Source organism: Schistocerca piceifrons, chromosome X, assembly GCF_021461385.2.
Source record: "Schistocerca piceifrons isolate TAMUIC-IGC-003096 chromosome X, iqSchPice1.1, whole genome shotgun sequence".
Taxonomy (NCBI): Eukaryota; Metazoa; Arthropoda; class Insecta; order Orthoptera; family Acrididae; genus Schistocerca; species Schistocerca piceifrons.
Window position 1 is genome coordinate 876,481,423 of NC_060149.1, and position 27,680 is coordinate 876,509,102.

The 27,680-nt window shown below is 38.4% G+C and overlaps 1 protein-coding gene across 2 annotated transcripts in view; it reads right to left on the bottom strand.

Moving 5' to 3' along the window:
* Positions 1–27,680, bottom strand: part of LOC124723240 (protein Aster-B-like) — a 230,334-nt gene that overhangs the window by 64,453 nt on the left and 138,201 nt on the right. The window contains exons 9-10 of one of the 2 annotated variants that reach the window (XM_047248437.1): positions 10,171–10,396; positions 8,059–8,100 (exon numbers count right to left, since the gene is read on the bottom strand). In XM_047248437.1, the coding sequence (XP_047104393.1) occupies positions 8,059–8,100; positions 10,171–10,396 (268 nt within the window). The remainder of the gene's footprint in view (positions 1–8,058; positions 8,101–10,170; positions 10,397–27,680) is intronic. The other variant, XM_047248438.1, reaches the window with a different exon arrangement.

Genomic DNA, 27,680 nt, shown 5'->3' on the forward strand with positions numbered 1-27,680 from the left:
GCAGTTTGTTAAAAAGGAAATGAATGGTTATTTTAAGACTATATGGGTAACCTCAGACTTTAGAAATAAACTCAAGATCCAGTTTCAACAGTAAATAACTATCAATGGCCAATATCAGTAAACTTCTGCCTTCACATTTGTAAGACATTTTACTTAGGAATTGAGAAAATGCCAAATTTCGCAATATTTCACAAAAACTTCCTATTTCATATTAAGTTGGTAGAACCAAAAATTTCACACTATCTCTCATGTTGTTGATTATGAGAAATCTTCCTTTCTAGTAATAGAATACGTTCTTCGATAAAGAAAAATTTGCGTTAGGAAACAGTAACACTAGACTTTTTGATAGTTTCCTGTCCTAAAATCTGAATATTTATGTAACAACAGTTTTGGGTAGTAATATTTCCTTAATTATAAAATTTAGAGAAAAGTACAAGATGTTCCTGACGTGCACTATGTGAGTCAAAGTATCCGGACACCACTAAAAAGCATATGGTTTTCATATTAGGTGCATTGTGCTGCCACCTACTGCCAGGTACTCCATATCAGTGACCTCAGTAGTCATTAGACATCGTGAGAGAGCAGAATGGGCGCTCCACAGAACTCATGGACTTTGAACGTGGTCAAGTGATTGGGTGACACTTGGGTCATACGTCTGTATGCGAGATTTCCACACTCCTAAACATTCCTAGGTAAACTGTTTCCGATGTGATAGTGAAGCGGAAACATGAAGAGACACGTACAGCACAAAATCGTACAGGCCAACCTTGTCTGCTGGCTGACAGAGACCGCTGACAGTTGAAGAGGGTCGTAATGCGTAATAGGCAGACATCTATCCAGACCATCACACAGGAATTCCAAATTGCATCAGGATCCGCTCCAAGTACTATGACAGTTCGGCGGGAGGTGAGGAAACTTGGGATTTCATCGTCAAGTGGCTGCTCATAAGATACACATCACGCTGTTAAATGCCAAATGATGCCTCGCTTGGTGTAAGGAGCGTAAACATTGGACAATTGAACTGTGGCAAACCGTTGTGTGGAGTGAAGAATCACGGTACACAAACTGGCGATCTGATGGCAGGGTGTGGGTATGGTGAATGCCCATGAAAGTCATCTGCTGATGTATGTAGTGCCAACAGTAAAATTCGGATGCTGTGGTGTTATGGTGTGGTCACGTTTTTCATTGGGGGGCGGGGGGGGGGGGGGGGGGGAGGGGGGGGGCGCTTGCACCCCTTGTTGTTTTGTGTGGCTCTATCACATATCACAGCACAGGCCTACACTGATGTTTTAAGCAACTTCTTGCTTCCCACTGTTGAAGAGCAATTCGGGGATGGCGATTGCAGCTTTCACCACAATTGAGCACCTGTTCATAATGCATGGCCTGTGGAGGAGTGGTTACATGACAATAACATCCCTGTAATGGACTAGCCTGCATAGAGTCCTGACCTGAATCCTGTACATCATCTTGGGGATGGTTTGGAACGCCGACTCCGTGCCAGGCCTCACCAACCGAAATCGATAGCTCTCCTCAGTGCAGCATTCTGTGAAGAATGGGCTGCCATTCCCTAAGAAACCTTCCAGCGCCTAACTGAATGTATGTCTGCAAGAGTGGAAGCTGTCATCAAGGCTAAGGGTGGCCCAACACCATATTCAATTCCAGCATTACCGATGGAGGGCACCACAAACTTTAAGTCTTTTCAGCCAGGTGTCTGGATACTTTTGACCACATAGTGTAGTATAGAAACAGGCACTCAAAAGAGGTAGGTCACTCCAAAAACAAATCATTATTAGTGGAGTCAGATATTCCAGTGCGTTTGATTTTTGTGAGTCTTCAATTATGCATACATCCTTAAAGAAAATGTCTCTATACAAAATATTTCTACTGTTATCATCAGTCATATGTGAACTGTACTCTGAACAATAAGATTTAGGAAATTACAGGATGGTATGTATATCAAGCGTGCAAAATAAAGGAGAAAAAGAAACTTTATTGTGGGACCTGCAGCATATATTATGTACAGTGGGACGTAACGCAAAGAATTGCAGGACAGTGTGCTGCTTGATATTTTATTTTAGTATATAAGCTTATTTTGGCTTTATTGCCTTCATCAGTAAAAGTCCTGACATTGTAGATTGACATATGTGAACTTTGAGTGAACCATTATTGCTGTCTGTAGTTGTTAGATGTCATTTTTTTTAAGTTGTTACATAACTTGCTGTTCTATATATATTATAATACTTTTTTCTCCATCTGACAGTTGCAGAAATTCAATTTCGATGGCTAGTTGTTCTGAGTAAACAACTAGATTCAAACTTGAATTTCTACAACTGTCAGACAGTGGGGGCAAAAAACACGTGCAACAGCAAATTATGTAACAACTTTAAAATTTTGCTGACCAAACAAAACAACAGTCAAAGTTGACATACGTCCATTTACGGGGTCAGGATACGTAATGATGAAGGCAATAAAGCCGAAATAAGCTTATATACTAAAATAAAATATCAAGCGACATACTGTCTTCCAGTTCTCTGCCATAAGAAAAGATACAGTAACACCTATATCGAGAGTGGTATCAGAGCGAGTGAAGTTATTTCACCTTGTTATATTTCACAGCACTGTGTCGAAATGCGTTGAAAAACAGTTTGAATTCAGTCCAAGCTAACTGCTGTCACATTCACACAAATTACCATAATATCTAAGACTGGGGCCATGACTGTCTTCCACTTAGTATTCTAGGATTTTTTAGTCACCTTCATCAGCCCCTGTTGCAATTATGACACCACATATCATTTCTGTACGACTACAACAATGGCTGCAAGAAACTGGTACGTTCGCAACCAGGAGTGCTTACTGTGGTGATAAGACAGACACACACACCCCACACTGACCTTTTAAGATGTCATCTACGTCACACGAAAGATAACCTGACAACAAATACTCAAAACATTGCCCGTGCCGTGGACTTGGGCAGAGCACACGGGTTGAAGCCCACTGTTTCTGCTGCATGTGTGTAGTGTGAAGTGAAAGATTTAAAAGTGGTCTAATCTTCAAATTTACTTTACATCCCAATTATACATTTATGGACATGCATTCCTTATCAAAACTCTATCTGCTAAGTCCCTTTACAACCTTCAGAAGCCTGTAATAGAAATTGTAAAATACACTGAATATAATTTGTCCTTTTTACTCACTGTTGCTCCACAGACTGGGAGAAACAGAAAATTCTGATTCTTTTGTGTTGATTGAGAACGTGTGCACCTGATTGAGCAAGTATGTGCCTATAGTTTACTAAGAGCACTAATCTCATGTCATATACTCTGCAGCCATATTGTCTGAACAAAGCAGTTGGACAGTTTCTTTTGCCGTCATGATCATCCTTGTTTGACATGCTTTTAGCTTTTTGTGTCAGAGTTCTGACATACAACGCTAAAAACTTATTAGACAATGACACTCTAAGTGCTGAACTAAACTATCTAGTGTCTGTTCAGACAACAGAACTACTGGGCACAGATCACTAGAACAGCACACTCAAATGCAAATTCACAGCACACTCTCAAATGCAAATTCACATCCAATTAATCGGAATAAAACAATTAACATATGACATTAATAGTCTTAACTGGAATATCATTGAGAAAAATAGACTGACCATTAACAGCCAATGCATTAAAACTGGTTTTTCTGTCCAAAGAAATCGAAGAGATAATGTGTCCAGTGAAGACAGTAATGGTCTCAAGTGAGAGTCCTATGTACTTACAATACTCTGTGTGAATGTGACTGTACCGATGTGGGACTGAATATAAACTGTTTTCCAACACTTTATTGAACACCAGCAGCACATCTGGTACAGAAATCTATAAAAATCACCAGCAACTAAAGAAAGCTCTACGTAAATATTGTCTGTTTGAACAGGCACAAATTCTAGCCCATACTTCAAATTATTGAGAGTTAATTATTATGAGGCCATGTAAGTCAGCAGTGGGTTACAAACTTTTCAGAGATACTGGCTACCAACCCATCAAAACACAGAAGTGTGCAATTTGTACAGAGACCACAGAGAAGAATGCATCACATTTTACATTGCAGATGACATATCATTGTTGGCACAGATGTAATAATTGTTCATTTGCTTATAATATATTTTATCTGATTAAGTAGGCAGTCACAGGTTTCTCTAATTACAGTGTAAATTACTTCCCGAGTAAGATACAATTTTATAAAAGTGTACTAGAATTTGTCCCAAGTATTATATTTGCAGACATAACTTTTTTAAATGCCCATTTATGATAACTATAGAACTCAAATTATGTACTATGAATATGGACAGTTTTATATGCTAGTGCAAGTACTGGATAATCTGAACAGTACTTGAGAAACCTGACTACAAATTAACTACAGCCACTTATCGTCAATCACCAACTACAGGGAATCTAATATTATAAATAGTTCATCATCAGTTACCCTATCCCATGTATCAAATTTTCTGTCTGTGTATGAATGGACAGATAAGGACACTGAAATGTAATGCACCGTACAGGGGGAGAGGGTTAGGAGTGAACAGCAACATTATTAGCACCCACACACAAGTTATGAATTATTAGAGCTGTAAAAATGCATTAAAATCAACAAAATATGTATTCAAAACATTAGTAGAAACCAAGTAAGCCCCTGCCCTCTCGCCAGTAAATAAAAAGCTTTCTGTGCACCATGTTCTAAATGGTGGAAACATACCACAAGCATTGTAAAATTGTGAGTGCTGTCACCAGAGGCAAAATCCAGTGCTTATATGACAGTCTCCCACTCAGAAGTGATTCTGTGAATAGAGTAAGATATGCCACAGCCATGCTGCTAGTTACACTGTCCTCTGACTGTTGCCTATCATTGCCACCCATTCGATGTGTACGCACAGAATAGGTCAGCATTCAAGTATTATATAGGCTAGACGTAATGATATTTTTGTCACATCTGTAGCCTGATCATACAATCATCTACACAAAATTACCATACTGAATTAAGAAACTAGAAGACTCTTTTACTTCTGAGAAAGATTTTTGTACCCAAATATGTGCTTCAAAAACCGTCATCCCAGAGTTGCTATTCTGGCAAGATTAGACGGTTGGCCAAAAGGCCACAAAGATGGGGTTCCCATTTTGAGCGATTTGGATGCACCCCATATTTACAACTAGGTGTCTGTTTTTAGCCTTCACATCGGAAAACATGAACACCATATTTCCAGTTCTATGCATTTTATCCAACATTTGAAGTCCCTGCATTTCAGTCCCTCGAATTTGCTTGTGAGCTTTGATGTATGTCTCTCTTTTTACCTTGGCTTCTCTTCAAGGGCCCTTGCTGTTAATAAGGAAAAACTGGACACAGAAATGATGGAATTTGTCATCACATGCTGACATTGACTTACTTTTTATGCGATGACAATCATTTTGAACGAGCTCGTGGAGTGGTTCTGGGTAATCCTTTACCCACCATAGTTACCAATTTAGTTACGGAAGATTTTGAATACAAAAACTGAGTGTGGCAGTTTTTAAAATCTACCTGCTTTTAGAGATACATTGATGATACATTTACAGTGTGGTCACAGTCTGAACCATTTCCAGGATCGTTCTAATTGCCTTCAACCCAGTATTAAGTTCATAATGGAGTGTAAAAAGGGATGGAAAGCTTCTGTTTCTGGATGTATTGGTCTACAGAAGGAACAATGGTCCTCTGGGATACAGTGTTTATAAAATACCAATGCATATGGACTGGTATCTACATGCAATTAGTTGTGATCCACCATACCAATGCACAGGGCTCCTGCGAATGTCAACAAGGCAGGCTTATGTCATCTCAGACACAGAAAGAATGACACAGCAGCTACAATACCTAAAGCTTATGTTCAAGTAGAATGGTTACATGGACAAACAGATCTGTCATGCCTTTGAGTTTCAACCTGCACTGGGGCCAGTAGAAGATGCAGGCATACTGGTTCCTTTATTGCCATATGAAGATCAGAGCGAACCTTGGCTCGGTAAATGCTGATCAAGGATTGAGGAAGTCTGATGTTTACAAGATCTCTTGCCATCGTGGAAACACACACACTGACCTTACAATTTGCACCATTCACAATAGATGTGTAGAGCACCACTGTCACATGTTTACAAAAACCTGAGAAATGTGTGATGGTAGAGGACTGTCTAACCAAGGGACAAAGAATGATTACAATGAGACACATATAGATGCCCCTGCATCTTGCAATTGGGATCTGTGTTTTTAAAGGAATCAGCCAAAATTAAATTGGAGGACAAAACTGCAAATAGCGACAAGGGCTACCCTTTAGGTAAAATGTGGAATCCTGTTTTAACTCACATTAAAAAACAATGGTCTCGGACTCAGCCTGCAGGATATATTGACAGAGGTGCTCAAAGGCCAGTCATCATTCCTGCTAGGTTTTATCATTGGGTGCAGTACTTCCACTTCCGTTAGGTGGCAGCAGTGACAATTTCTGGCGCACCCACTGTTCATTTTCTGCGGTGTATAAAAGGGCCACTATTGATGGTATGAATTAATTTCATTGTGATTAGCAAATAGCATTCTCTCTTGAGTATGGTAGACATATGGACCACTGAAATTTTGTGTGTAAATGATTATATGTTCTGGCTGCAGAGCCAACAAAAATATCATTAGTTAATATGATGGGAAAATCTTATGTTGTCACTAACTTACGTACTTGGATTCTCATATATCTCTGTGACTAGCAGAATGAGATCCTCCCATGCCTTTGGAAACTAGGAAGGGTATCTTAGATGTCGGGTGGCTGGCTGGTTGGGGGAAAGGGACCAAACAGTGAAGTCATTGGTCCCAGTGGATTATGGAAGTATAGGGAAGGAAGTCGGCTGTGCCCTTTCAAAGGAACCATCCTGGCATTTGCCTGAAGCAATTTAGGGAAATCACGGAAAACCTAAATCAGGATGGCCAGATGCGGGTTTGAATCATCGTCCTCCTGAATGCAATTCCAGTGTGCTAACCACTGCGCCACATCACTCAGTCTTTGATGTTCTGAACAATGTTTTCGTTGGTGCAAAAGCCACTGCTTAGACTCCAGTGGTGTTCACAACCTCAAAAATTACAATGCTTACTTAAAATCACACAGATTTCAAGTTAACAAATGCAATTTTGAAAGCTGTATTTTTTGTGCACTAACATCTTCAAAAACAACATGGATCTAATAAAATAGAGTGGAGAATGCCCCAACTTTGTGTTAAATCTCTCTGTCCATCTGAAAATTTTAACTCAATCTGATGCTGCTTGGCTTGGAGCCCAAATGTCCATGCTGCTTATAGATGACTTGTGTAACTACTTTGTGCATGTATAAATGTAACCTCAGCTAGGACATTAACTTACTTTCTTTCTTTCTTTCTCAAACACCCATTTGTCTGCTCAGTGTGCTGTTTATGTTAAGGTTTGTGTCCTCCTCATGTTTCAGATAGCACTGAAGTTACTCTCTGATGCAAGAGAGAGTCCACTGCTGTGCCCACTGGTGAGCATTCCACTACATGCAAAGTTCACATTATCTCAAAGTCTGGGGTTAAATATTCACACTGTTATCATACAGGCTCTTTTGAAGCCTACTGTGAATTCAGTACTAAACTAAACTTAAAGGTAACTGGAGAATGCTATAAAAGGGAAACATGCTATTTTCCTTAGTTATCATTTACATTCTGTTAATTTGAAAAAATATTTCACTTTTTCATGGAACTACATTAACTGTATCACTCACAATGAATATCAAAGGATGGACAAAATTTCACAAAACTTGTTATGTTGTGAATAACACAGCAACTGCAACTTTTAGCCAGCTATCCATGTGGTAATGTAACATTGGCATTGATTGTAACAGTTACTATCACATGACATCCATTTACAACTATCAAAGACAGTAATATTAGTAGAGTTTATCACAAAATGAAATAGCTTCCACCACATGCAATTGTCCATTATTATTCCAACAGGTGTCACTCTACATAAAATTTAAAACTATGAATTTCTCCATGAACTTACACATTTGGAAGCTGACACCACATGTTGTCTTAGGTAACTTTCCTAAAAGGGCAAGCAAAGTGTATGAGCAACTCAGTGTGTCACAAGACCAAAGATTAAAGTCTCTCTCTCTCTCTCTCTCTCTCTCTCTCTCTCTCTCTCTCTCTCTAAATCACACACACACACACACACACACACACACACACACACACACACACACCAAATTAATTTTGAGGCTAATTAGATTTTTCACTGAAAGTAGCAACTATGATTACCATCATCGAAAGATTACAGTGCCTCAGAATGTAGTGAAATTGAGATATATACCTTAATCTCACATCAGAGGAGGAGAGGTCCCCCGTGGTTGGATCAGCTTTTTGAAACCACCTATTTGGTGGTGTAGGTTAGGGTCCAAGGCATCACGCCCTAAAGCCATTCATCCTGGGCCACTGTTTATGAGAAATCAACAGAAAAAAGTTGGTAGCATACTAGACTGATATGCTAGGTGATGGATTTGAATCCTGTCTATTTTTTAGATTTTCATTTTTAAATTTTTATCAAAATGACTTCCATCATTATATCCATTCAGTTAATTGGTTCCAATGTACGTTTTTTTTATTTCTAAACCAATTTTGCTCTAATTTTATCTTCCTCTCTTTTTTTCATTTGGAATCTTTGTTAAACTAGTCTTAATTATTTTTATTTATGAATTGTAAAATTTAAGTGTTTAAAAATACTGATTCAGAAGTTAAAGAACAAAAGGCAAAATAATTTAATAGTAATTATACTGATAGTGCATCAGTCACAAAAATTAATTTTTTGTTGAGACACATACAGTTTTTGGAAGTTAACCATCAAACAAACATTTGAAAGATGAAATGGTGTTGCACCATGGACAAAATATAAATGCTATGTTTCTATATTTACATTGTTTCTTCATCAAATTTTAAGGGGAGTTCACGACATTACTGTCCTGAAATAAGATCTTTCCATTACCCAATTTCGATCCATATCAGGAATACCTCATTATGTTACCATATGCTGGTGCAAACATAATCCAATTTACAACTGAATGGATGTTGATTACATCTTCACATTCAGCAATTTTGCATTTACCTTGAAGTAATTCAGGTGCACTCTGAAGTATTTTTATCTTATATTTCACCTGATGATAAAGTTCTTCACATGGCTGACACAGGTGAGTACATTTTGCAGGAAACACATATTGTGCTGTCCAAAGAACCATTCCATGAATCAGTAAGTAACAAAAAATCATTTTCTCTGATTTCCAGTTTCATTACAGATTGCAAATATTGTCTGTACAATTCTTTCCCTAATTTTCCTGACTTTAAGCAAATGCTTTATTATCATTGGTAATCTTAAAATTTTTATGGTCATAACAAGACACATTTAAGTTTTAACTGAAATAAGGGATTATTATAAAAAAAAAAAAAATCAAGCAAAATGAGGAATAGTGCAATAACATGGGTGAAAATATTAAATGATTAAAACAGAAGAAATTAACTCAAAGCTAATAAATAAATATAATTAAAACCAGATGGACAGAGATTCCAAATGAAAAAAGAATGATAGGAAGACAAAATGGTGCGGCAAAGCAAATAAAAATGTTAATACAGTGGACAAAATGGTGCGGGAAAGCACCAGGGGGGAAATGCATCTGAACCAATTAATTGAATAAAAATAGCAATGGAAGTCATTTTGACAAAAATTTAAAATAGAAATCTAAAAAGCATCCGACAGGATTCAAACTCATCACCTTCAGCATATCAGTTTTGTACACCAACCATCACACTATGCCATCACTTAAAACGAATGTATAATTTATAACACTCTAGACTGTTATGCCAAATTCTTTTCTATCAATTACTCATAAACAAGGGACCACCAGGGTTAATGGCTTCACAGTGATGCCTGCGACCTTACCCTTCACCACCATATAGGTGGTTCCAAAAAGTTGATCTCGCCACAGGGGACCCCTCCCTGTCAGTGACAAATTATATTAATGTAACATAATATAACAACAGATCTTCTAGAACATTGCATATGGAGAACATTAGGATATCTCCCTTCCTGCTTTCCTACGAGCTATATACTTTATAAGGATTACTGTACCTGCTGTCTTCTCCACATCAGACTCTGTAGTATCACTCATGTCTGTTGGTAAATCTGCAGATGCCAATGTGCTAGCTGATTTGTCTGGCATAATGCCATGCTGGCCAGGAGAACTTCCAGGTGTATTAATTTGATTCATTCGTGCTATTTCTGGGTCAATGTTTTCCTGCTGATCCTCTTCCATAAGAAGACTGTCAACTGGTTGCTCAATAACTCCGTAACATTCCTTGTGGAAGAAGAAGAGAATACAGTCAGCATATCTTCAAAGTAAATTTTCTATTACCAGTAACCATTACAACATAATGCATGAAACACGAAAAATATAGTTCCCTTTCGTACACACAAAACTCAATCTTTGTATTTTTAAATAAGATGTGTACACACTGTTATAAAATGGATAGAATAATTAGTCTGTCGCACAAATAACTGAAGTTTTTTAATACAATTAGAGGAAGTGCACAAAGGATATAACACTGGTTTTCATAATGAAGAATTATTAGCATCTCATCTTTCATGCAATGTTACTTTTTTTATTTTTCACCTAGGGTGAAGAATTAAAAGACATTTAGTCACAACACTTTATCTTCTCCTCCTACAAATTTTTATTTTATGGTTAGGGATCAGAAGTGCAACAGAAAAGTTAACAACCTCCAAAAAATTTAGTTCAGCAAACAAGATCAACTCAAAGGAAAATTCATTCAGATAGTTGCGGATGCTGTTACTTTGCTTAATAACAATAAATTCATTGCATGAAATCTATATGAACAAAAAAAAAAAAAAAGATTAAGAATGAGTATCCGCAACATTAAAATCTTGAAACTGTCTAATGACGCATTAAGAATTGCATTTTTTGTGCCTTGGTTTCCTGCACTTATTGGATTTCTATCAAACTAGAGATCTGCATGAGTTGCCTCTTTCACCACATGTGCTCCTCCTGCTCCTTTCTTCTTTAGCCCCACAACAAGGCTACTGTTAAAAAATATGTGATTTGATTTTCATACTTAAGTGTGTATGAGTCATTACATGACCTGGTTTTATGCAGCAAACATGAGGGTTTTTTAAATACGAGGGTTGTAACTTGTTACTGTCCTTCAAAGTAGTCAACAGCATTGTGCAGAACCTGTTGCCAGTGATGTGGAAGGCGTAGTATACCGTTAGCAGAGCCTGTTCCGTTGATGGTGCCAATGGAGCGGTCTACAGCCAGTCGAATCTCTGGAACAGTTCTGAAGCGAATGCCACAAAGTGGTTCCTTCATCTTCAGAATCAAATCAAAGTCACAAGGACTTAAGTCATACTACTGTTTGTGTTTGGAGCATCACCTGCGACCAGCTTTGCGAAAGAAGTGGCGACAATTTCTGCACAACCCACCCATCACTTTGCATGACAACGCATGGGCACATACAGCGCGAGCTGTAGCTGCTCTGTTCGATCGATGGGACTGGCGGTTGTGAATAAATAGTTGCCATTATTTAAGTTCCACCCTCGTAATAATAAAGATGGAAAGCAAGAATGTATTCTGCGTAAGTTAAGCTCTTCTGCATAAAATTTAGCTCTTATAATCAGTCAGTACATCATTTATAGAATGACTTTTGCCTGTTAACGAAAGTTATTATTCTTTTGGCATAGCCTCTCTTTTGGGATATGATAATGCTTGGACTACCATAATAAAGGAGATGAAATACAAGAAGTAATTTTTAGGGCTAGAACTGTCTACCTACTACTGTTCACATACTTAACTGACACTGCAACTTAGGCCTGGAACATTAAACATTCCATAAGCATCTATCACATCAATAATATATCACATCAGAATCATTTTTAAGATACTTTATCACAGCTATAACACACTGATCAAGATATTTGTGCTGACATTGTCATGTGGTTGTCCTGAACAGTTTTTCACAGTATCACATTTACTGAGTAAAAGAACAAATTTGTCAGTGACTATTTCACAAATGGTTTTATGTGAATAATTTAGTTGATTTATTCAGTTTCACAATGGGAACACAAGACAAAGAATTCTGCAAGGATTTCATTTACCCTCAGTTAAATTTAATAAGAACTCCACATTTGTGGAAATGTAAAAAGTACACTATCGTTACGTAACCAAATAACATTCCATTGTACTAATTTCATATAGAATGTACACAGAATTTTTCAGTATTCTTACAAGGTTCACTTACAACTGCCACACTTATTGGTTCGTGTACCCACCACAATACAGAACAGAGGAACCGAACACACAGGAGACATCAGAAATGATGTGCAAATCTCAGCAGCATGAATGAACACATCAGAAAATACAATGTAAAAACACTCCAGGTAATGACATTTTTACACCCCTACTACACCAAAAACCATGTTAACCTCAGTAAATGATCAATGAACTTTGTAAGAAGTGCAACACCTGTGTTCCTATTTGATGAAGAACCAATGTGTCTGCCAAAACACTTAAAACAGTGCGAACAATCTAACATGTTGTCAGAATCAGAGCCCTTCCATATATTATGAGGATAAACCAATACATGATTTCCGTGCTGACTGAAAATTAAATTATGTATTTCTACTGTTGAAGCATGCCACAACAAAGTAATAAAGGGCATTTCACCTTCAAGAATTTTTTTGTAATAGATTTCAACACACACCACAAACAGCCACACGATAAAGTTCACATATAATATTAATACGTAACATTTGCATTTACTTGTCCATCATTAAAGGAAGTTTCCGCATCAGTTGCAACCATATCATTTGCCAAGGCATGCAAGTTATGTCTAATGTAAGTGCATGCAGGCAAGTGCTCACACTCGGACCACCACCACCAAAGGGTATCTATTTTGAGAGATGTGCTTAACTTGGTTTACATGAACAGTATCTTTTTAATTTTAGTTCCTCTTAGTTAAAAAAAATGTATCTTGTCCTGAGGAATTTCATGTATTATTGAAGGATAGTAATTCTATGTACATCTTAACAGAGAAAATGAGACTCCCTGGTGTATTACTAGCTCCCAACAAAAGATTTAAATATCAGAAGTCAAGAAATGAAATAATTTTTGTAAAATGAATAACAAAGGCAGCACTGGAGGTAAGACAAACATCCACAAAAGGCGGATCGCCACTCGTAATCAAATGGTGTATAAAAATCAGTGTTATTATATGGACAAATGGCATGTCACACACTGAGGTGCCGTTAATTACAGATATGCTGCATCAACTGTAGATTTCAGTCTTTCTTGGTATTTGGTAAATGTAGTGAGAAGAAGGGTACCACACATCTTGAGAAATGACCAACATACCACACATGTACTTCTTTCCACGAACAGCTGCAGCTCTGGAGAATAGATGACACATTCCTTTAATCACATCTTGACAGTTGATGCATATCATTCGATCCAAAACTGAAACAACAGAATGCTGAATGGAATACTTCAACAAAATTTGTAGAATAAATGCCCATTGTACCTGCTGCACAAAAAAAAACTTTTCCTTCCAACTAGTGTCCATTTAGTTCATACGCACTGAATCTTATTATAGTAAGACGTGAGAAAGTTTCTTCATGACGACCATCCAATAACATCTAATGCAACAGGCAATCTATACGAAACAATGTTACACCTGTCTTCAGCATTACCTGAATGATGAACATCTAACAGTTTCTAATGCAAAAGGTCAATCTATAGTAAACACTATTCCATATCCCTTCAGCAATATGAAAAGAAATTCCTGTGTGATCATTTCAATTTCCTAGTTAGGAAATACTACACAGATGTCATTTTAGCAGATACTACCTTCAAAAGCAACACTCCCAATCACATGGTGCTGTATTTAAATACTGGCTGAACTTGCAATAACAAATATACTGTGAGGACACTATAGATAAAAGTGCCTAAATACGTGTGAGGGTTAGTTTCATACAAGACTGGTAGTACCTTATTATGAAGGCCCCACTGGCCTGAAGGAACCTGAAACTGTCAATATAGAAAAAACAGGAAGAAAGATTAATGTCTATGGTCAGTCCTTTCATAAGATACTGGGTTACTCTTTATAAGATTTATATAACTGACAAAATGGGCTGTTAAATATCAAGGTTACACACACTATTAAAACATGGAAGTCCATGTATTGTGGCAGATGACTGCACATGGATGTGAACTTTCAGATGTGGCAATCATGTCCAACAGGTAATATTTGCTTGTACTATAGACACTGCAGCAGCTGATAACAGTGGCTCTTATTCCTTCCCTGACAACTGAGAGTATACACCTGTGACAAAGCACAGAACATAGTATATTTGAAATTCACAATCCCCTTATGACTTTTGCCACCACAGCATAGAATTCGTTCCTTCTTGAACACATTCCCAAGCAACTGAAATGAAGACATCTACCTACTAACAAGCAGCACTCCTTTTCACACTAATAACATTGATAATTCATGGTAGTCTCAGCAAAACACCAACTGCATCATGGAACCAGCCTCAGCCATGCCCACTCAACTGTCGTCTACAGCACATCATCATGAAGGGCCTCATTTATGCACATTTCACCCAACAGCACCCAAAATGCTCAATAAGAATGAAAGAACTAATACACATCTTTGAGAGTGGGCTGCGTAATGTGAGAATTGACTGTATGGCCACTGAGTTGTTGCAAGAGCATATCTCCTAAAAAATTTATAAACTGGATACTGGAATGATGAAAATGAAAATTTTTGCTGGACTGAGACTCGAATCCGGATATCCTGTTTATTGTGAGTGGTTGCTTTACCATTTGACACGACTCATGGCCAAACCCAAACTTTCATATGTCATCAATTGTGTATCTACAACCTGTACTCGTACATCCATTATATATATTCCTATACAGGGGAGACATTTTACTTGAAAGTGCTTACCCGGTGTCAGCGGATAAATACGATACTTCAGTACTTGTGTCGTTCTGAATTATGATGCGATGTTCCTCTGGACAGGCATGTATGTCTGAAGGAACCTTTCATTGTATTTCAGAACAACACAAGCACCGCAATTCGTATTAAAGAAGAACGGTCCAGATGGACCAGCTGGTAGTACTTTGTAATTGGTGCGGTGCAGATGGCCAGAGAAGGGAAATTTTTGGAGTAGGGATCACAGGATTATCCACACACGGCCAGATAAAAGTAGAGTACAAGTATGAACAATAATGAATAGTGAAACTGCCAACAGAGTTAAGGGTTATCTGCAGCAGACAGACAGAAAAATCATACTGAGACTCAAGAGCTATGCAACAGACATTGTAGTCATACAAGTACACATCTAACCTGCATCTGAAGATGGAAATTTGATCATAATAAGACATCGGAATGCAGTCATTAGTGAAGGCAGGAAACAGAAAATAATGGAAGAGTTTGGTCTTGGTGAAATCTGAAGATAAAGGTTAACCTTTCATTGGGAACACCTCAGAGGTTCGAGCCTAAAAATATGTTTTGGTTGTTTCCACCCTATTATGTCCTAGTCCAATCTCAGTCACTATCTCATGGGTTTACAAAGAGCCCAACTAGAAAAAAACTGATAAAGCACATCACAGATGTGATACCTGCTTAAAGAAAGTCCCTCTAAGGAATCACCTTCAGAGGACCTCATGTTTCCAAGTAGAGAAGGAATTAGCACATTTCATCAAAATATAAGAGGTAGTAAACTGCTTATAGATGTTGACTCTGAAATTAATGGTATATCAGAGCACCACATAAACACTTTGACAATTCAGAGGCTTCATTTACCAGGATACAGGTTAGCTGGCTGTTTTTCAAAGAGTTCCTTGCAGGGTGGGGCAATGTCCATCTATGTAAAAAACAGTATTCCATTTGAGTCCATAGACGTATCACGGCATTGCACTGAACAGATATCTGAATGCTGTGCAGGGGCAGTTGAATTAAATGGAACTAAACGTCTAATTTTTTATGTTTATAGGTCCCCTAGCTCTGACTTCAGAGCATTTCTGCTCAAGCTAGAGAGGGTTATTGATTCACTTTATAGGAAGTACCAGAAATTAGTTATATGTGGTGACTTCAATTTTAATTTTGTATATGATTGTGCAAGAAAAAGGATGTTTGTCGATCTCCTAAATTCATATTATCTGATGACTAAGCAAAGAACAAGAGTGGTAGGATGTTTATAGTGCCGATAACATAGACGACAAATATAATGCTTTCCTTAACACATTTGTCATGATCTTTGAGAGTTGCTTTCCATCAGAACGTTCTGAATGGGGTATTAACAGTAAAAATGATAATGATGACGACGATGATGATGATTGGTTTGTGGGGCACTCAACTACGCAGTCATCAGTGCCCGTACAAATTCCCAACCTTTGCTCAGTCCAAACTTGCCACTTTAATGAATGATGATGAAATGATGAGGACAACACAAATACCCAGTCATGTCAAGGCAGGTGAAAATCCCTGACCCTGCCGGGAATTGAAACTGGGAGCCCATGCTCGGGAAGCAAAGAACATATTATCAGTAAAAGGCAGCCTGCGTGGCTGACCAGTGGGATAAGGACATCATGTAGAACAAAGTGGGAATTATATCAAAACATTATAAGTAGTCACTATCAAGCTACAGTTGCCCATTACAAACAGTACTGTAAGGTGCTTAAAATGTTATTAGGAAGGCAAAGACTATGTGGTGCGCAAATAGAATAGCTAATTCACACGATAAAATTAAAACCATATGGTCAGTTGTGAAGGAAGTGTTTGGTCAGCAGCACAAGGTCGATGACGATATAAAGTCAGTTCGCAGTAAAAATATTTCTGTTACTGATAAATCAGATATATGTACAGTATTTAACAACCATTTTCTGAGCATTGCTGGTGAATTAAATAAAAATTTAGTTTCTACAGGGAATCATATACTTCTATTGGCAAATGCCTTTCCGAGACTGATGTCTGAAGTGCTCCTCTGTGATACAGACAAGAGGGAGATTGAGTCAATTATTAAATCACTGAAGACTAAGGACTCTCATGGTTATGATGGAGTGCCTGGCAGAATATTAAAGTACTGTGCTGCACACGTTAGCCCTGTATTTAGCCATATTTGTAATTTTTCCTTAAGGAATGGTCAGTTTCCTGAGCGATTAAAGTACTGTAGTAAAGCCACTTTATAGAAAGGGAGAAAGGGATAATGTAGACAATTTTAGATCTATTTCTATGCCATCAGTGTTTGCTGAAGTTAATGAAAAGAATGTGTATGTAAGAATAAGAATAGTTGATCATTTTATATCACATAATTTGCTATCAAATGTACAGTTTGGCTTTTGAAGTCGTTTAACAATTGAAAATGCTATGTTCTCTTTTCTCAGTGAGGTACTGGATGGGTTACACAAAAGGTTTCGAATGCTACGCATATTTTTTGATTTAACTACGGTGTTTGATTGTGTTGATCACAAAATATTGCTCCTTAAGTTGGACCATAATGGAATATGAGGAGTAGCTCACAACTGGTTCACCTCTTACTTTAACAACAGACAGCAAAAGGTCATCAATCACAGTGTTGAGAATAGCTGTGATGCGGGATCTGAGTGGGGTACAGTCAAATGAGAGGAGGGGGGGGGGGGCAGGGGGGTGCCCCAGGGTCAGTGTTGGGGCCACTCCTGTTCCTTATTTATATAAATGATATGCCCTCTAGTATTACGGTAACTCTAAAATATTTCTGTTTGCTGATGACACTAGCTTGGAAGTAAAGGATGTTCTGTGCAACACTGGCTCAGTTTCAAACAGTGCAGTTCATGACGTAAGTTCACAGCTTGTAGAAAATAAACTAATGCTAAATCACAGTAAGACTCAGCTTTTATAGTTTCTAACACACAATTTAACAAAACCTAATGTTTTAATTTCACAGAATGGGCATATGATTAGTGAAACTGAACAGTTCAAATTTCTAGGTGTTCAGATAGATAGTAAGGTGTCGTTAAAAGCCAACATTCAGGATCTTGTTCAAAGACTTAATGCTGTCGTTTTTACTATTATAAACGGTATCTGACATGATTGATCATTCGACATGAAAATCAGTCTACTTTGCTTATTTTCATTCACTTATGTCATATGATATTGTATTTTGGGGTAACACTTTCCATTTTAAAAGGATATTTTTGGCTCAGAAACGGGCGGTTCGGGCAATAAGTGGTGTAAGTTCATGAACCTGTTGTCGACCCCTGTTGAACTAGCCTGGGCATTTTAACATTGACCTCTCAATATATATATATTCTCTACTGTAGTTTCTTGTTAACAATATCAGTTTATTCCCAAGAATAAGCAGCTTTCACTCAGTTAATACTAGGCAGAAATCAAATCTGCGTTTGGATCAGACTTCCTTAACTCTCATGCAGAAAGGTGTGCAGTACACTGCTGCATCCATTTTCAATAAGCTACCGCAAGAATTTAAAAATCTTAGCAGTAATCCACATGCTTTCAAATCGAAACTGAAGAGTTTCCACATGGGTCACTCCTCCTATTCTGTGAGGAGTGCCTTGAAAACTTAAGCTGATTCTTACGTCATATTGTTGACTGCGTTTACTTAGACTTATGGCTTGACTCCTTCTGGGTTCGTAACCATTTTATTTTTATCTGCTATTACTTTTACGTTGTAATTTCATGTACTGAAACATTCCATGATCTTGGAGATTTGCTCCTCAATTCTGTCCTACGAAACTTGATGTGTAAATAAATAAATAAATAAATAAATAAATAAATGATACATGACTATGGCTGTGAGGAAAAGGAGCACAAAATGGAAGGTTAATAGAAGTCTGTGCGGCGCACTAGTCAGTCATCCCAAATAATCTTCTAAAGAACTCCTTGTGAAGGGAGAACACAGAGAATTAAAGAATATTTCAAGTTGAATATATTTTTGTAATACAAAGATTCAAGAATCGAGCCAGGGACTGAAAGAGTTAGACAGGTAGAAACATTGATAGTGGCCATGGTTTAGTACTAATGAAATGCTAGCCAACATTGAATTGAAAGAGAAAACACTTGAAACATTAGAACTTACACTGACCAGCCACAGCATTATGACCACTTACTTTGATAGCTGGTATGGCCAACTTTGACATCGAGAGCAGTGACAAAGCACCATGGCACGGAAGCAATGAGGCCTTGGTAGGACACTGGAAGGAGATGGCACCATATCTGCACATACAAGTCACATAATTCCCTTAAATTTTGGGAAAGGGGGTGATGAGCTCTGATGCTACATTCAATCACATCCCAGACGTGTTCGATTGGGTTCAGATCTGGCGAGTTGGAGGGCCGGCACATCAAGTGGAACTTGCAACTGTGTTCCTCAAACCAGTCCATCACTCTCTTGGTCTTGTGACAGGGTGCATTACCTTGCTGAAAAATGCCACTGCTGTCAGGAAACATGATCATCATTGATGTGTGCACATCGACCTAGCAGTTATCAATCCTGTCTGGTGTAAAGTTTGCCTATATAGCACACACCTCAGTTGAGGCACAGCAAGAGAGAGAGAGCACGGAGCCACTAGAAGGCGTGAGTCGCGCATGGACTGTGTTTGAAAGCATGCTGGGCAGCAGTATAAACGGGCAACTCATAGAACTGAGACTGTTGGTACTGACGGTGGTGATTCTGACATTCATTGGTTGACGGGACTCTGAGGGGACAGCCTTGTTTCTGTTCACGATGGCATTGGAACGATGGATAGTTTTTTTTTTTTTTTTTTGGGGGGGGGGGGGGGGGGGGGTGAGCAAAATGTTAGCCCATGAACTGCGGTAACAACGTGATTTAATGTATTGCTGCCTCCTGTTGCCTCATTTGAAATTCTCGTCAGCTATTTCAATCTTGCTATGGGTATTGCCAACTGCCACTCCTGAATGATTTCCTTAGTAGTGAAATGCCCGTGTTTTGATGGTTTATCAAGTGTGGTTAAAAATTTTTTATTTTATTTACTGGATCAATTGGTTGCTTGAAGATTTCCAGGCCACAGTTTAAATTGTCATTATTGTCTGGCTTGTATTCCTGAAGCAGGTATGAACATGTTTTTGAGGCTTGTTGAATTAACACTATCTGCTTCTGTGTTTTAGAAGCTTGTCTTGTTACTTTGTGTTCTCTCCCATGTGTACGACGACTTGCCGGAGGAGATGGGTGAGCTGGGCCTGCTGACTGTTGGAGAGTAAAAGGCCTCATACCAAGTGTGGCACTGCATGTGTAATGAAAGGAAAGCTGTGTAATCCTGCTCTAAGTATACACCTCCAATTATAACCATTATCTCTTGATGCATTTGTAGTTGCATGTGTGGTGGCTTAATTTTAAAACCACAAGTTTGTTTAATGAGCCTGTGATGAACTACTGCAAAAGTTAATTTTAAAATAATTTACTTGTCAGCTTGAATTTGTTTCAGTGATTTCTATATTTAATTAGAGTAATGTTTTATGAGAAACTTTGTCTTAAAATTTTATGCTAGGTTTTTTTTCTTTTTTTCTTTAAACCAGTACAAAGGAATGAGACTTGCTCAGTAGCGTAAAGTTGCACTACAGTCATGAAGGGGTTACATGGTCTGCAACCAGTGTACAATACTCTTTGGCCATCACTGTGCCTTGCACAAGCTCCACTGGACTCATTGACGCCCGCGTGAATGTTCCCTGGAGCACAACGGAGCATGTCTCTGTACTGTACTACATGTGTCAAGGAGTTGCCCCCTGGAAGATGACGGATTCACATCCTCCCATTGGCACAATAAAGAAGGTATCGGGATTCATCAGACCATGCCACTCTCTGCCACCAATGTACAGTGTCGATTGCCACGTGTCCATTTCAGTCATAGCTGTTGATGTCACGGTGTTAACACTGGCACATGTATGGGTTGTTGGCTGCAGCGGTCCATTGTTAGGAGTGTTTGGTGCACTGCATGTTAAAACTCATTTGTACTCTGCCCAGCATTAAAGTTCAATGTTAGTTGTGCCATAGTTCATCGCCTGTCCTGCTTTACCAATCTGTCTACGATGTCAGGCATCCGCATCCGTAATGAGGGGTGGCTGCCCGACCCCATGATGACTGGATGTGGTTTTATCTTGGTTTCACCACATGTTGAAGACACTCATCACAGCACTCCTCGAACATCCTACAAGTCATGCAATTTGGGAAATGGACACGCTGAGCCTCTGGACCATCACAATCTGCCCTCGATCAAACTCAGATAGATTGCACACCTTCCCCATTCTACACGGACAGCATGCTCACCAATACTAAAGTCACCGTGTGTGTGTGTGTGTGTGTGTGTGTGTGTGTGTGTGTGTGTGTGTGTGAGTAGCAGTCATTCCCTGCCCGCCTGAATGGGTTTATATCAGTAGTAGGTCGGTGGTCATAACGTTTTGGCTGATCGGTGTACACAAACTGAAGGTACCAAATATTTGTCCTAGCCTTGGAAAACATACACCAAGGGAATTAAAATTTAAGAAGTTAATAGTGTGGAAAACTGATGGATTGCCTTTCTAAAAAAAAATGGATGGGGTGGAAGGAATAAGACATAAAAGACACAGCCATAGATAATAGATGAAATAACAGAATTAATAAACAAGTGATGAAAATGTAGAACTGTTGGGGAAAAAATCTAGATAAGAATGGATGGAGGAGAGATGTCACAGGATACATAAAAAACTGAAACAATGTACGCATATGCTGCACACACACTAGTAAACAATCATACAAGAGCACAATGAAATGTGAAAGTTATTTGGTTAATGGAAACAGAAAATAAGGCAAGATGATCAAAACAGTACTTGGAAAAGCTCTATTCTCGTCCAGAAGAAAATAGGATAATCAAAAATGAGGACAATGTGCAAAAGGATGATAAAGGACATTCAGTTCTTACTTCCGCATTTAAAAAATCTTTGCATGAACTCTGGAGGAACCAATGTTCTAATACTGATGAAGCACCAGCAGAATACTTACAAGCATCATGCTGTACAACAAAGCAAGAACTATACAGGCTGGTTAGAAACTGCCTGAAAAACTTGTAAGAGTGTTGCAGGGTGGTTTGTGCTGGGAAATAATTGTTAAGAAAAAAATTTGATATTTGTGCCATTTCCGAGTTAGTAAGCATTGAAGTTCTCCAAGTAGGCTGTCGCACATGCAAATTTAAGTAACCTGGCAGATAGAATTGGTGTCAATTTTTTACCCTTAACAATTGTTTCTCAGCACAACTTACACTCTGACACTGTTACAAACTTTCCAGACTGTTTCTGACCACCCTGTAAAGCATTTGATGATATTTATGAAACGGTTTAAGTGCCATTAGATATTGAAAATAATGTGATGTTTCCACAGAATATAAGAGTGTATAGGTGTAAAAATTACTCCATTATCTGTCTAGTATTACATGTACTATAAATACTCACAAGAGTACTTTATCAAAGAATGGAAGGAAAACATGAAGTTCCAGGACTGCAGCTATGCCCACTACTTCTCCTCTTCTAATATTTCATCTGTAAATGAGCCATAGGACTCACCCCCATCCTCTGACCCACCTTATCCATAATGTGCACAACACACGTATGGTCACAACAGCAGCATCTAAAAAATGCCATTCGAGTGGCAGACATATGCCCTCCTTACATGCCCTCTATAGTAGACATCAATGGTCAAAAACACTAGTCATAATCATTACACAATATTTATGTAGACAGTGTGTTGTTGACTGTGACAGGGGGCTACTGATAGTGCCACATTCTATTTTATGGAGCATCACGGACTACTATTAACTTCCAAGAGAGTACATGTTCAGTAATGGGATGGGATGGGTTACAGCGAGATTTGCTGGAATGCCTTTTCTACATTATGGGAAGACATTATTATCTAGTATTGCCAGGTGAGGGCACGACATGTCATTCTGACGTTCAGTATGCCACTGACATAGGACAAGAGAAATGGTAATGTCTTGCACATTGCCAGTTTTCAAGTATGTCCAGTATTCATCTCGCATTTTAATTCACATATTATCACTGTGTCTAAAGTTGTTTTGTGTGTCTAAGGTACTTTAACTTAGGTATCTGAATGTATATTCTATCAAGGTATCTGAATGTATATTCTATCATTACCATACAAACTGGATTTATTAAGATTCACTGCAAATGACTCAACCTATTGGCTATGAGCATGAACAAATCCCTCCAACATATAATTTGCTTTATTATTCATTTCCAGACAATATAAAGGAAAACATTCACGCTTTTCCACATAATTCTGTTAGGAAAGAAAATGTAAGCAGTTACCTTTTATGATCGGAATTTTTCCTATAGCCACTTCTGGTGAGCCACTTAAGTGGGTTTCATTTTGCTTACTTTCATTCTGCGAAATCCCACGATGGTAATATTTTAGGGGAAAAAAATCAAACATAGGATGGACAATGTTTTCATTGGAGATACACCACCAGCTCAGACTGGGAAAGCAAGGGGGATCTGCTGTGATCTTTCCAGACAAATCATCCTAGTTTTTGCTCCAAATTATGAGGGATATCACAGAATACCTCAACCTGAATGACCAGGTGGACATTAGCTGAAACAGGGTAAAGAATAAGAAGTATTGAAAGACCTAAGTTGAAGCAACGAACCTCAAGTAGACAACATTACCTCAGAAATATTGAGGTCCTTAGTAGAACCAATCAAGACAAAAAACTTCCATCTAGTATTTGGAATATACAAGATACAAAAAATATCCTCAAAATTCAATCAGAATGTAATAATCTCAATTCCAAGAAAGCAAGTGCTGACAGCTGAGTGTGTTGCGAACCTTCAGTTTAATGGGCTATGGTTGCAAGATACTACCACACATCATCTACAGAAGAGTAGAATGAGGGGTAGAGGAGCCAAGCTGGTGGAAGAGCAGTTTGGGTTCCGAAAAAGTTAGGAACACAGGCAACACTGACCCCACGACTCATCTTTGGGGATAAATGGAAGACAGAGATACCCACATTTATAACATTTGTAGATTTGTGAAAAGCTTTTGACAATGTTGACTAGAATAGCCTCTTTTAAAACTTTGAAATTATCAAGGATACAATACTAAGAGTGCAACATGGTTGTAGTTAATCCTCAGTGTTACTCAATCTGAACACAAAGGAAGCAATGAAGGAAACCAAGGATGGCAAAGAACTTGGGAGATCATTTGAATACAATAGACAGTCTTTAAAGAGCTCTTAAGATTAACATGATGAAAGTCAAATAAATGTGACAATGTGTAGTCAAATTAAATCATGTGATGTTGAGGTAATTACATGAAGGAATGATAAGCTACAAGTAATACAGTGTTGCTACTTGGGCAGCAAAATAACTAATGATGGCAGAGGTAAAAGGGATATAAAATGTAGACCAGCTATAGTAGGAGAAACGTTTCCAAAAAAGATAATGTGAACATTGTATATAATTTCAAGTTTCGGGAAGTTGTTTCAGAAAGTATGTGTCTCAAGTGTAGCCTTATAGCAAAGTGAAATGTAGACAATAAAAAGTTCAGACAAGAAGACAACAGAACCTTTTGAAATGCATACTACAAAAGACAACCAAATGAAAGATTAAAATCAAACACTGGAAACTCCAGGCTGGAATACCAACAATGTAGGAAAAGATAGCTTGCTGCTTACCATAAAGATGACATGTTAAGCTGCAGACAGGCACAGTTAAAAATTTATGTGTAAGTGTCTTTTACTTGTGCCTGTCAGCAACTCAACATGTCGTCTTTATGGTAAGTAGCAATCTATCTTGTCCCACGTTGTTAAGTTAAAGAATAAATGAGTAGATCAGATAATACAGAAAAGTACAGAACTGAAAAGGGGAAGAAAGAAATTTAAGGCACAATTTGACTAAAAGAAAGGACAAGTTGATATAATGCATCCAAAGGTGTCGAGCAATAGTTAATTTTGTAATGGAAGAAGGAAGTAAGATTTAGAGTTTAACATTTCATCAACAATGTGGTCATTAGATATGGAGCACAAGATTGGATTAGGGAAGGATGGGGAAAGAAATTGGCTATGCCCGTTCAAAGGGGGCCATCCTGCCATTTGCCTTAAGCAAAGCATGCAGCTTCTTGCGGATGATGCTGTACTATACAGAGAAGTTGCAGCATTGGAAAATTGCAGCAAAATGCAGGAAGATCTGCAGCGGATAGGCACTTGGTGCAGGGAGTGGCAACTGACACTTAACATAGACAAATGTAATGTATTGTGAATACATAGAAAGAAGGATCCTTTACTGAATGATTATATGATAGCAGAACAAACACTGGTAGCAGTTACTTCTATAAAATATCTGGGAGTATGCACACAGAACGATTTGAAGTGGAATGATCATATAAAATTAATTGTTGGTAAGGCAGGTGCCAGGTTGAGATTCATTGGGAGAGTCCTTAGAAAATGTAGTCCATCAACAAAGGAGGTGGCTTACAAAACACTCGTTCAACCTATACTTGAGTACTGCTCATCAGTGTGGGATCCGTAGCAGGTCGGGTTGACAGAGGAGACAGAGAACATCCAAAGAAGGGCGGCGTGTTTTGTCACAATCGAATATATTGCTTCCCCCTACTTATACCTCCCGAGGAGATCACGAATGTAAAATCAGAGAGATATGAGCACGCACAGAGGCTTTCTGGCAGTTGTTCTTCCCGCAAACCATATGCGACTGTAACAGGAGAGGGAGGTAATGACAGTGGCACATAAAGTGCCCTCCGCCACACACCGTTGGGTGGCTTGCAGAGCATAAATGTAGATGTAGATGTAGAATTTAAGGAAATCATGGAAAACCTTAATCTGGGTGGAGAGATGGGGATTTGAATCATCGTTCTCTCAAATGCAAGTCCAGTGTGTGTGAAGTGTGCAGGAGAACTAAGGTTTATCAGTAATAAGCACGTAAAACTGGACGTAGGGTGCAGAAGCTATGTAGAGATGAAGAGATTTGCATGTGATGGACTAGCATGGGGAGCTGCATCAACCCCGTCCTCACACTGAAGACCACGAAACCTTAACCAAAGGAAAATGTCCATTTCTCATCGTCTGAATGTGTTCATAATAGAAACAACCTTTACTACATTTTTGCTGTTAACATCAGGGCCAATGATCGGCTGAAGTGTGGATCCACTGTTACAAATCTCCAAACAGTGTAAAGCTTTTCACTTTTCTTCTGCCACAACAATTGACAAATTGCTTCTGTTACGAAACTTCTCACAGTTACCTCTTTGACCAAAAGAACTAAGCCATGCAAATGACATTACAAAAGGATGGGGCACTGTACCATTATAAGAATATAAATAATCTCTTTACTTCTGCAGAAAAATTATATTTGTCATGAATGAAGAAAAGTTGATGCCAAAATTTTAAATGAAAGGTTAGCTACCCATTGATCCAACTCCATCAGTCTGGCAACTTCGTATAATTATGTTTTTGTTAGCCTGTAGACGATGGTGATATGTTACTGTTACTGTTACTGATGATGATGATGATGATGTAAATGCCTTTTCCAGCAGATCATATCTTTAAAACCTTTAATAATTACTTAGCCAGTATGGAGGGGGGAGGGAGGAGACATAATATATCAACAGTTTATAGTGGTTTGTGAAATATCATTTTTTAACTGTGTGCATACAGCTGTAATTGTCATATACGTTAAACTCGTTTATATTTATGACACAATTACGAGGGTCACTCCAACAGAAATGCACAATATTTTTTTTAGAAATTCATCTTTTATTCTACATGTTTGAAAGTTTTACAGTGTGTAGACACAGCCTTTAGAAACAATATTTTCATTTCCCCACATAATTTCCATACCTCTCAACTGCTTTATGCCATCTTGGAACCAGCGCCTGTATACCTGCACGGTAAAATTCTGGACAAACCTGTTGAAGCCATTGTTTGGCAGTGTGCACAAGGGAGTCATCATCTTCAAACCTTGTTCCACAGAGAGAGTCTTTCAGTTTCCCAATGAGACAATAGTCACATGGAGCCAGGTCAGGACTGTAAGGCAGGTGTTTCAGTGTTTTCCATCCGAGTTCTGTGATCGCTTCCATTGTTTTTTGAATGACATGTGGCCGTGCATTGTCGTGTAACAGCAAAAACATCCTGCTTTTGCCGATGTGGTTGAACACGACTCATTCGAGCTTGAAGTTTCTTCAGTGTCATTACATATGCATCAGAATTTATGGTGGTTCCACTTGCCATGATGTCCACAAGCAAGAGTCCTTCAGAATCAAAAAACACTGTAGCCATAACTTTTCCAGCAGAAGGTGTGGTTTTGAATTTTTTTTCCTTGGATGAATTTGCATGATGCCACTCCACTGATTGCCTTTTCGTCTCTGGTGAAAAATGACGGAGCCTTGTTTCATCACCTCTCACAACTCTTCCAAGAAATTCACCTCCACCATTCTCATACTGTTCCAAAAGTTCGCTGCATACCATTTTTCTTGTTTCTTTGTGAGCCACTGTCAACATCCTGGGAACCCACCTGGCACAAACCTTTTTTAACACCAACACTTTCAGT